Source organism: Electrophorus electricus, chromosome 21 (assembly GCF_041902795.1).
Source record: "Electrophorus electricus isolate QZ-2024a chromosome 21, ASM4190279v1, whole genome shotgun sequence".
In the NCBI taxonomy this organism is placed as follows: domain Eukaryota; kingdom Metazoa; phylum Chordata; class Actinopteri; order Gymnotiformes; family Gymnotidae; genus Electrophorus; species Electrophorus electricus.
The window spans coordinates 242,501-255,000 of NC_137517.1; the positions used below are offsets into that span (position 1 = coordinate 242,501).

General features: G+C 42.9%; 2 protein-coding genes across 2 annotated transcripts in view; both read right to left on the minus strand.

Annotated features, from left to right (window-relative positions):
- atp1b2a (ATPase Na+/K+ transporting subunit beta 2a) overlaps positions 1–2,212 on the minus strand; it is a 33,522-nt gene extending 31,310 nt beyond the window's left edge. The window contains exon 1 of the mRNA XM_035521524.2: positions 1,749–2,212. Coding sequence (XP_035377417.1) covers positions 1,749–1,848 — 100 coding nt within the window. The 5' untranslated portion in view covers positions 1,849–2,212. The remainder of the gene's footprint in view (positions 1–1,748) is intronic.
- A 4,125-nt stretch (positions 2,213–6,337) lies between these two features.
- LOC113568065 (SPRY domain-containing SOCS box protein 2) lies at positions 6,338–9,454 on the minus strand. The gene is made up of 3 exons (XM_026996237.3): positions 9,425–9,454; positions 8,159–8,927; positions 6,338–7,882 (listed from the first exon to the last, which is right to left on the minus strand). The coding sequence occupies exons 1-3, from the start codon at positions 9,452–9,454 to the stop codon at positions 7,716–7,718; spliced, it is 966 nt and encodes a 321-aa protein (XP_026852038.2). The 3' UTR covers positions 6,338–7,715.
- Positions 9,455–12,500: the final 3,046 nt, after the last annotated feature.

A 12,500-nucleotide genomic window follows, 5' to 3' on the forward strand; every position in this document is an offset into this window, starting at 1 on the left:
GGGTGTTAGGGTTAGGGTGTTAGGGTGATACGGTTGGGGTGTTAGGGTGATAATGTTAGGGTGTTAGGGTTGGGGTGTTAGGTTTAGGGTGTTACGGTTCTTCTGTAGTCCACATCTATCTTTACACTCCACTCATTGCTTTCAGGATCTCTGCTGCACAACCTGCAGAATTAGTTCAGCTCCCAGTAGGAGCTCGTAATGTGCAGATCAAACAGAACCGCCTGCAAGTTTAACATTGTACAGCCCTAACCCCAACCTCGTGACCTCTGCAGCTAACGGGACCTGGAAATTATTTTAGTGACTGTTACCTGTCTTGATAATAAGTAAATGAGTAATGAAACACTGGCTTTGAGTGAGCAGTGCGTGCGCACGTGTGCGCGAGAGAGAGAGAGAGAGAGAGAGAGAGAGAGAGACCTAGTTGTGCTTTTCTGCTTCCTGTTTCTTCCACTCCATTCCATCCCTCTATCCCTCCACTGACCAAATGTCAGCCTGTTAGTAATCTTCTTTCTCTTTAAACCCTTACCATCGATATCCCTCCATCATCCCTACATCACTTACACACACGTGAGCATGGTCACTCACGCACACACGTGAGCAAGGTCACTCATGCACACACATGAGTAAGGTCACTCACACACGAGCATGGTCACTCAAACTCACACAGGTGAGCATGGTCACTCACTCACACACAAATGCGGTGTTATGATTGCCTAGCCCCTCCTCCACATAGTCATTCTTTGGGTGACATCATTATTGTGCTGCAGCTGGTGTCACATATTTGGCGCAGAGTTATGACACAAATGAAAAAGACGTTGTCCCTGGATGCCTGGACACAAACATACGCACACATTATTTTATTACACATCTTAGATGTGTTAATGTCTATGTATGGCACATGCACACACGAACACCCACACATACACATTTGCTGTACACTGCTGTCTCAAATACAGACCGTTCCGTGTGGGGCCGATGATAATATACTATTATATAATATACGGCTGCTCGGCAGATGCGGGAAATAACGTCATATCACGTGAGCATCACCACAATGGCGCACGAGCACAGGCCGTCTGCTGTCACCGGATAACCTTGCACGCGGCTTGTAGCCAATCTGCCTTGTCAGTTGTTGAGAACAAATGACCGTGCATGATGCGCGCGCGCGCGTGTTCTATTTATTATGGGCGTATGCAGAGCTGCGCAAGCACCGTCTGCAGCAGAGAGAAGACCTGCCGGGTGTTCTTCATATTACACATCACATACTGTACATCTTTACCACACTGCCATCTGTGTCAACCAGTTCATGCGCGCCCACGGAAGCAGAGACAGGTTTGCTGTAATCCGCAACACCATCCCAGGCCTTTGCGTGTTCCCTCTAACACACACACTCGCGCACACATAACCGCACGCACTGCGCAACTGCTTCTGGTGAGAATTAATTAAATAACATCGGATCATTCTCAGGTTAGTGTAGGCACCGGTGCCCAATTCCGCCCGGTGCAGCTTCCGTTAAGACTGAAATGAGTGGGGTGAGAGGTGCGGGTGCAGCCCTGGAACCCGAGCCGTTACATACGGGAACGCTGCGGCGCTCCGGGGGAATTACATAACCGGATGGATGTAGTGCCGCATCTCTTTATCTGACAGCAGCGCGCGCGGAGTCTCTAGCAGGGTGCAACATCGTCAATCCATGCTCGGACGGACCGGTGCCACGCACGTGCCTATCAGCACAAAAATGCTTTAGAACATACCCCAGCTGCTCGCGGTTCTGCCCAGCAACTCTCGTGTCCGCGGATTCCAGAAGAATTCCTTCCAGTCTCCCGATTCCGCTTTGTCCTCGTGCTTGGCCATGTCAGGGGGTTTCGCTCACGGCGGTAACGACGCGCACTTGACGGATAACGGGCAGACTGAGCGCTAGTGCAGCAGGAGTCGGTGTGCGGCCGGAGGGAGATCCCGCCGCTCGGTAGCAGTAAAAACGATGAGAGAACACTGGCGGCGCGTTTAGTGCTGCAGTTAAATGATAAATCAGGACCCGGCGGAGAGCGTCGCTTGGCCTCGCGGTTTATCGGTTTGTTTTCTCCCTCTTCCGATCCTGGTGAGTGCCGCAGCGCGCGCACTAATCCTGCGATACTGCGGTAAAACGCGCAGGGGCTGTGAGCAAGTGTGCGCGCGTGCGCTGCGGCCGTTACGCACCCATCCCCCACCTCTGCGCAACCGCTCCAAACGCCCCAGCACCGGCCGCGCTGCACGCGCTTTCTTCAGCAAATCGGCAGCGTGGCCGCTCGCACGTAGCCACGCCTCCTTAATCCAGCCACGCGCGCTTCTGAGCTGTGACTGACAGCGCACACTGTAAGGCGCGCGTTCTGTCAGGCACGAGAAACACTCGACGATTGCCACAAATACGTTCAAATGATAAATGACAAGTTAGATTAACCAATCATACTCGGATATATAACTTGTTAAAACATTACGTGCTTCCCATTTGCACCTTTTTTTTTAATGTATCTCATTATCTTCTCATTATTATTTTCTGTAAAGGACTTTGTAAACTGTTTTAAAATGTACTAAGCAATTGTTATTATTATTATTATTATTATTATTATTATTATTATTATTATACCCTAACATCTAATACACTAATCCCTAATCATAATAACAATTATTGTTGTTGTTAATTATTGTTATTACAAATAACTTTAGGAATGTGTGTGTGTGCTGGGGGGGTCCTGAGATGTGCACATCCTCCTGCATGTCTGTCTGTTATCCTGTGTTGTCCTGCCCTTCCTGTCTCACTGCACCCTAACCCCTAATGCCCTAACCCCTAATACCCTATCCCTAACCCTAACCCCTAATGCCCTAACCCCTAATACCCTATCCCTAACCCTAACCCCTAATACCCTATCCCTAACCCTAACCCCTAATGCCCTAACCCCTAATACCCTATCCCTAACCCTAACCCCTAATACCCTATCCCTAACCCTAACCCCTAATGCCCTAACCCCTAATACCCTATCCCTAACCCTAACCCCTAATGCCCTAACCCCTAATACCCTATCCCTAACCCTAACCCCTAATACCCTATCCCTAACCCTAACCCTTAATGCCCTAACCCCTAATACCCTAACCCTAACCCCTAATGCCCTAACCCCTAATACCCTATCCCTAACCCTAACCCCTAATGCCCTAACCCCTAATACCCTATCCCTAACCCTAACCCCTAATACCCTATCCCTAACCCTAACCCTTAATGCCCTAACCCCTAATACCCTATCCCTAACCCTAACCCCTAATGCCCTAACCCCTAATACCCTATCCCTAACCCTAACCCCTAATGCCCTAACCCCTAATACCCTATCCCTAACCCTAACCCCTAATGCCCTAACCCCTAATACCCTATCCCTAACCCTAACCCCTAATGCCCTAACCCCTAATACCCTATCCCTAACCCTAACCCCTAATACCCTATCCCTAACCCTAACCCTTAATGCCCTAACCCCTAATACCCTAACCCTAACCCCTAATGCCCTAACCCCTAATACCCTATCCCTAACCCTAACCCCTAATGCCCTAACCCCTAATACCCTATCCCTAACCCTAACCCCTAATGCCCTAACCCCTAATACCCTATCCCTAACCCTAACCCCTAATACCCTATCCCTAACCCTAACCCTTAATGCCCTAACCCCAATATCCTAACCCTAACCCCTAATACCCTATCCCTAATACCCTAACCCCTAATACCCTATCCCTAACCCTTAATGCCCTAACCCCAATATCCTAACCCTAACCCCTAATACCCTAACCCCTTATGCCCTAACCCTTAATGCCCTAACCCCTAATACCCTAACCCCTAATACCCTATCCCTAACCCTAACCCCTAATACCCTAACCCCTAATGCCCTAACCCTAACCCCTAATGCCCTAACTCCTAATATCCTAACCCTAACCCCTAATACCCTAACCCCTAATACCCTATCCCTAATACCCTAACCCCTAATACCCTAACCCCTAATATCCTAACCCTAACCCCTAATATCCTAACCCTAATACCCTAACCCCTAATACCCTATCCCTAATACCCTAACCCCTAATGCCCTAACCCCTAATACCCTAACCCCTAATGCCCTAACCCCTAATATCCTAACCCTAACCCCTAATGCCCTAACCCCTAATACCCTAACCCCTAATGCCCTAACCCCTAATATCCTAACCCTAACCCCTAATACCCTAACTCCTAATACCCTATCCCTAACCCTTAATGCCGTAACAACTAATGTCCTAACCCCAACCCTAACCCCTAATGCCCTAACCCCTAATATCCTATCCCTATCCCTAACCCCTAATATCCTAACCCCTAATGCACTAACTCCTAATGTCTAACCTCTAATATCCTAACCATAACCTTTAATGCCCTAACCCCTAATGTGCTAATCCCTAATATCCTAACCCCTAATGCCCTAACATTAACCTTTGATCTAAAAAAATGTGTGTTTGGTGCTTATTTGTATTTTATTTTTCTCCGATAAGTGTTGTTTTAAGGGAAAATGGCATCCTTTCAAATCAGACAGTACAGTTCACTAATTCTTAATTTACAGACCTAGTTAATTACAAAATAAACAAACAAACAAGCAAACAAGAAAAATTGTGTTTTTTCAGTGACCTCTTGTGGCAAAAAATGGCAACATGCATTATGTGTCTAGACCAGAGATGGAAAGAGTCAGAATACACCTAGGAAGTCCTCCAGTAGGGGCTGCAAATCTCTATACTCATCATACGCAGCTAACACAGAGTTCTAAAATCAGATCAACTTCTAGTTTCTCTTCCTCTCTTTCTCCATCTCTCTTCCTGTCATTCTCTCCCCACACCTCAAAATAAATACAGTTCAAATAGAAAAATTAATAAAAGCATAATTTTATTTATTATGGCATTTTAATGCTTCATAATGTCTTGAGGTTCAGTGTCTATCTAAGAAAAAGCAGTCATCCTGTACCACATCACCATTTCAGGCCCCCAGTCTTCAGCTGTGTGTGTGTGTGTGTGTGTGTGTGTGTGTGTGTGTGTGTGTGTGTGTGTGTGTGTGTGTGTGTGTGAGTGAGTGTGTGTGAGTGAGTGTGTGTGTGTGAGTGTGTGTGTGTGTGTGTGTGAGTGTGTGTGTGTGAGTGTGTGTGTGTGTGTGTGTGTGTGTGTGAGTGTGTGTGTGTGTAAGGAGTATTGCTTTGATTGATGATTTGAATTTGTCTAGCTGTGGCAGTGCTCTGTCCTTGGAGGGTGTTAGGTGATAGAATATTCATAGATTAATAGATTATTGATAGATTATTACATTACAGAGCTAATACATGTACACATTCCTTTCTGCACCAAGATCTGCCCGTCTCCTTTCAGAACTCACTGAACTCACCGTCTGAAAATACAGCATTTCTGGTAATCCTGGACAACCTGCTGTCGTTTCTGCCCGTGGATGTGACGTGGACATGCAGGTTTCACACACGCACACACTCAGGATGTTTCTAACTTTTCAGTCCATTATTCCAGTATCTGGTCTGCTTTGCTCCAAGAAGTGGTCCTGCTCCCTCCAGTCTCCCCTGCATGGTATCTCCCTGCACAGTATCTCCCCTGCACAGTATCTCCCCTGCACGGTATCTCCCTGCACTGTATCTCACACTGCTTATGTCTCTAATTCAGCACGAACTGAACCAGCGAAGCAGGGTGTTTTGGACAGAGGTCCTTCATCAGCTGTACAAGCAAAGTGCTTCAAATATCTGGAGAAGATTGCAGTAACTGCAGAATCACGTTCCAAGGCCTGAAAAAACTCCATCCCTTACTCACAGATACTTAGACTTAAATGCATTTGCAGTGAGAATGAAGATGTATGGGTTTCCTGAGGAGGTCGTAGTTGTTGTGTTTGCATTATGTCAGACTACACAAATCCCCTTGGTGCTGATTTATAATCCTACAAATAAAAAAGTAGCTGATATTATACTGGAATACTTCAGGATCTTCCACTAATCTCCTACAGATGAGACAAAAACATCAGAGACGTGCTCGTCAAGAGTGAGATGAATGACCACTCAGATGATAACTGTGGTACTGTAGCCTGCAACCACTCTAGATGTGCTACATGTCAGTTTATTAACACAGACCCTAAAATAAAATAAAATGATCCTCCTCATCATCACTGTGGGAGTTTGTCTACAGTGTTACTCTAACAAATGTAATCAGCCTTACACTGGCGAAACCAAGAGAAGGCTCTCTGATCAGTGTGTTGAACAACGTCAGACCATCAGAATTAAGGATTTGTCTTTACCAGTGGCGAGCGTTTTAATGCTAAAGGACACTGCATTACTGACATATCTGTTTACATTAATAACACATGTTTACATTAATGACATCTGTTTACATTAATAACACATCTGTTTGTGTTAATGACACATCTGTTTACATTAATAACACATCTGTTTGCATTGACACATCTGTTTACATTAATAACACATCTGTTTGTGTTAATGACATCTGTTTACGTTAATGACATCCATTTACACTAATAACACATCTGTTTACATTAATAACACATCTGTTTGTGTTAATGACACATCTGTTTACATTAATGACATTCATTTACATTAATAACACATGTTTGCATTAATGACACATCTGTTTACATTAATAACACATCTGTTTGCATTAATGACACATCTGTTTGCGTTAATGACACATCTGTTTACATTAATGACACATCTGTTTGCGTTAATGACACATGTTTACATTAATAACATCTGTTTGCGTTGACACATCTGTTTACATTAATAACACATCTGTTTGTGTTAATGACATCTGTTTACATTAATAACACATCTGTTTGTGTTAATGACACATCTGTTTACATTAATGGCATTCATTTACATTAATAACACATATGTTTGCATTAATGACACATCTGTTTACATTAATAACACATCTGTTTGCATTAATGACACATCTGTTTACATTAATGACACATCTGTTTGCGTTAATGACATCTGTTTGCATTAATGACACATCTGTTTACATTAATGACACATCTGTTTGTGTTAATGACACATCTGTTTCCATTAATAACATCTGTTTGCATTAATGACACATCTGTTTCCATTAATAACACATCTGTTTGTGTTAGACACATCTGTTTACATTAATAACACATCTGTTTGCATTAATGACACATCTGTTTGCATTAATGACGCATCTGTTTACATTAATAACACATGTTTGCATTAATGACACATCTGTTTACATTAATGACACATCTGTTTGCATAATGACACATCTGTTTCCATTAATAACACATCTGTTTGTGTTAATGACACATCTGTTTACATTAATAACACATTTGTTTGTGTTAATGACACATCTGTTTACATTAATAACACAAACAGATGTGTTATTTCCTTGGCTACCATAGTCCCTGTCATTAGCTCCACCCCATGTGGTGTGATATTAACCTTTTGCCTTCTGATGTAAAACAGAAGCAGAAGCAGAGCCATTATACCTAAACATTGTTTATTGTTTGGAAATAAATGTTTGTAATATAAAATAAATAATAATACTAAGAATGTTTTAATAATATTAAATATATTACAAAATAAGACAGAACAAGTGTGTATCATAGCAAATGTGGCTTGAAAAATATAGACCTGCAGAAATAGTCTGGAAGTGGAACTATGCTAACAACCACAGTTTAGTCAGAGAAGGGTTTTACGCTCATTAATGCTGCAGGTTCTGTCACTGGCCAAAAGGAGGCGCTCTAGAGACAATGGAAGGGCTGGACATTGAGTCTGAGTACCTTTGTCCCACCCCAGGGACTGACGGACAGTCAGACGACTCAGTGAAAGTAGAGATGGAGCTTCACCTGAAACAGATTTGACACATTTTCATGTATACGCTTAAAAATAAAAAATATAGTTAATTGTGACTGTTGAACATTTAAATGAGACACTATATTTACATGCACCCAAAATACCAACAGTGTTTATTTTGTTTAACAGTTTATTTTGGTCTAGCCAGAATCACATTTTCTGACACAAATTAAATCTGTTAATATGAAAGCTGTGAAACTAAAACTGATATCCTTGCATCATTTATTACTGAATTTTGGCTTTTGACGATAGTATGATATCGTACTCACGCTTCAGGCCATTAAGATAGCGGAGGTGTATTGTAGCTCCACCCCAAACACAGCTAACAGCTGGGAAAAGCTCTGCCCCTGATGGAAGGTCCCTGAAAGCCTCTCCCAGGAAGCAGTCACCTATCACGTATCCCAGCATCCCAGCATCTGCATCTACAACCACCAGCACACGCTCTGGGACCTTCAGGCTCTGCCGGGCCCCGCCCGCAGGGTACATACCCACCTTCTCACCACCATGCCAGAGCTGACAGGTCGACAGTTCCCATCCCCAGGAACACGAGTCCCCGCCCACCAGGGCAGTGTAGCCTGACATCTGTAGCAAGCATTTCCCAGTGGAAACACCCACAAGGGCGTGGCTGCCTCTCTGTCCCTCCTCCCAGCAAATCTGCCAGACGTGCAGCCCTGTGCTCACCCCCACCGCACTCTGAGCCGCATCACTGCTCCGCTCCACTCGGGGCCGACAAACACTTGTCCCTGATGCACACACACACAAGTTAGGAGATCTATGTGTCGGGCTCCACTGTGACCTCAAATCTCCAGGGGCAACAGGAGGCATGTCCAGTAGAATAGCCAATCGGACTGGTGGCACCACAGACAGGGGAAGGAAAGGTGAGGATGATAATGGGATGTTCTGTGATTCATGTGGGTTATCACATAGCCAGCGACAGAGTGTAAGACCCATCCAATCAGAGTGAAGCAATCTTAACCAATCAGTAATGAGAGCAGGCTGAGGTTCTGCAGGAAACACACTGCTATGAAGTACACTGCCCTGGAGAAAACAATGACAATATTAGACAATATTAGAATTATTAGAAGTATTAGAAAATTAGGCACAGTAACAATGTAAACCAACAGAATGTATATGTCCAAAGAAGAGTCCAGGTGAGTAAGTGCAGTGTAAGAGATGTAGAGATATTCAAAGTACACAGAGTTTCTGAATAAACAGAATGTTTTGGACAGAAGTCCAGACATCAAAGAGAAGCACTTTGCTTACACAGCTGATGAAGGACCTCTGTCCGAAACATTCTGTTTCTCTGGAAACTCAGTATACTTTACTACAATGTTGAATCTCTCTCTCTCTCTCTCTCTCTCTCTCTCTCTCTCTCTCTCTCTCTCTCTATATATATATATATATGTGTGTGTGTGTATAGATAGATAAATTGGTCAAACATTTTTGAAAAATTGATCCAATACATTTGCAATACTTGTGATTCATATTTCAGTTTCAGTCTGTAAAACCTGTGAATGCCTTACTGCACTCCTGACCATCGACTGTCCAGCAGAGTTCAGCGCCATAACTAATGTCACCCCATCCAGTTAATCAGGGTGTCCTGAAATTAAACTCTACAGGGCAGTGGATCTCTGCCTCTGCTGGAGCTAAAAGAAGGCCACTAACCCTAATCCCTAACCCCTAACTCCTAATCTTAAATCTACTCCTAATCCTACCTCCAGCCTCTAACCCTAACCATACCCTCTAACCCCTAATGCTAACCCTATCCCCTAACCCCTAACCCTAGCTATAACCCCTAACCCCTAACCATAAACCTGGAGGATAATGAGATGGTAAAGAGGAATGGTCCATAAATCATAACAGATTTAATCTGAAATCACTGAAAGTCTTATTAGCAATATTACAACAAGATTCTAATTATTCTGCCATAATAACTGAGGATAGTGTTATTATAAAACGATGCAAATAATTCTAGAAGACGCTATACTGCACTTTCAGCAAAAAGGCGAATGTGATACAATGTGAAATATATCTGTAATTTTAGAATTTTAAAATTAAGTAGCCCTTTGGTAATCCATTACCTTACATTAGGAAAATAAAAATAATTTTAAAAACAGTATGCAATTTTTTATTTATTTATTCTTTTAATCTGGCTCCCTGTCAGATGAAACATAGCAACAACATCTCAGAAGCAGAGCACAAAGCAGCGCTGAATCAGACTGGTGACTACCCTGACAGAACTCTTAGTAATGAAATGACTCACCTGACTGAAGTGACTCACCTGACTGAACTTTTAGTAATGAAGTGACTCACCTGACTGAACTCTCAGTAATGAAGTGACTCACCTGACTGAACTTTTAGTAATGAAGTGACTCACCTGACTGAACTCTCAGTAATGGTGACTCACCTGACTGAACTTTCAGTAATGAAGTGACTCGCCTGACTGAACTTTCAGTAATGAAGTGACTCGCCTGACTGAACTCTCAGTAATGGTGACTCACCTGACTGAACTCTCAGTAATGAAGTGACTCACCTGACTGAACTCTCAGTAATGAAGTGACTCACCTGACTGACCTTTCATTAATAAAGTGACTCACCTGACTGACCTTTCATTAATAAAGTGACTCACCTGACTGAACTCTCAGTAATGAAGTGACTCACCTGACTGAACTTTTAGTAATGAAGTGACTCACCTGACTGCACTTTCAGTAATGAAATGATTCACCTGACTGAAGTGACTCTCAGTAATGAAGTGACTCACCTGACTGAACTCTCAGTAATGAAGTGACTCGCCTGACTGAAGTTTCAGTAATGAAGTGACTCGCCTGACTGAACTCTCAGTAATGAAGTGACTCGCCTGACTGAACTCTCCGTAATGAAGTGACTCGCCTGACTGAACCCCTAACCCCTAACCATAAACCTGGAGGATAATGAGATGGTAAAGAGGAATGGTCCATAAATCATAACAGATTTAATCTGAAATCACTGAAAGTCTTATTAGCAATATTACAACAAGATTCTAATTATTCTGCCATAATAACTGAGGATAGTGTTATTATAAAACGATGCAAATAATTCTAGAAGACGCTATACTGCACTTTCAGCAAAAAGGCGAATGTGATACAATGTGAAATATATCTGTAATTTTAGAATTTTAAAATTAAGTAGCCCTTTGGTAATCCATTACCTTACATTAGGAAAATAAAAATAATTTTAAAAACAGTATGCAATTTTTTATTTATTTATTCTTTTAATCTGGCTCCCTGTCAGATGAAACATAGCAACAACATCTCAGAAGCAGAGCACAAAGCAGCGCTGAATCAGACTGGTGACTACCCTGACAGAACTCTTAGTAATGAAATGACTCACCTGACTGAAGTGACTCACCTGACTGAACTTTTAGTAATGAAGTGACTCACCTGACTGAACTCTCAGTAATGAAGTGACTCACCTGACTGAACTTTTAGTAATGAAGTGACTCACCTGACTGAACTCTCAGTAATGGTGACTCACCTGACTGAACTTTCAGTAATGAAGTGACTCGCCTGACTGAACTTTCAGTAATGAAGTGACTCGCCTGACTGAACTCTCAGTAATGGTGACTCACCTGACTGAACTCTCAGTAATGAAGTGACTCACCTGACTGAACTCTCAGTAATGAAGTGACTCACCTGACTGACCTTTCATTAATAAAGTGACTCACCTGACTGACCTTTCATTAATAAAGTGACTCACCTGACTGAACTCTCAGTAATGAAGTGACTCACCTGACTGAACTTTTAGTAATGAAGTGACTCACCTGACTGCACTTTCAGTAATGAAATGATTCACCTGACTGAAGTGACTCTCAGTAATGAAGTGACTCACCTGACTGAACTCTCAGTAATGAAGTGACTCGCCTGACTGAAGTTTCAGTAATGAAGTGACTCGCCTGACTGAACTCTCAGTAATAAAGTGACTCGCCTGACTGAACTCTCCGTAATGAAGTGACTCGCCTGACTGAACTCTCCATAATGAAGTGACTCACCTGACTGAACTCTCCGTAATGAAGTGACTCACCTGTTGAGGTTAATCAAATATGCTAGAGGAGAAAAAAAATCATGGAGCAGTTGGGTTTGAATAAACTTAATCCAGTTTACGTCATACTTGTTAACATTCTTTAACAAAAATAACAATTCAGACCAGTCGACTGCCCCGTAGTCCTGCATGTCGGTGTGCTGGGCTCTCGTGGCCTATTTTAAACCTGCGCCTTATCTCGCGCTGCGTGCGTCGTCTATGTTATCAGGTTTTGCGCGCGCTTTCTAGCGACCTCCGAGTCTGGAACGGGACAGTCCGACATCGCGTGGACATAAGGGAAGGCCGCTGTACCAAGGGCATGAGGCTCTGTGATTTTAAAATTATAGTCACATCTTCTAACAAGGGGACTAATGATAAGGTATCGCCGAACCCCCACGGCTTTATCATATTGCTTGTTGATTTTATTTATTCATTCAGTGTGTTCCACATTGAACCACTGATAGTAAATAACATGTCACTACTGGTATTAATCAGGTGGTTACAACCTTGTCCAAATATTCTTCTCTACTATTATTCACTTAGACTAGTGTGTCC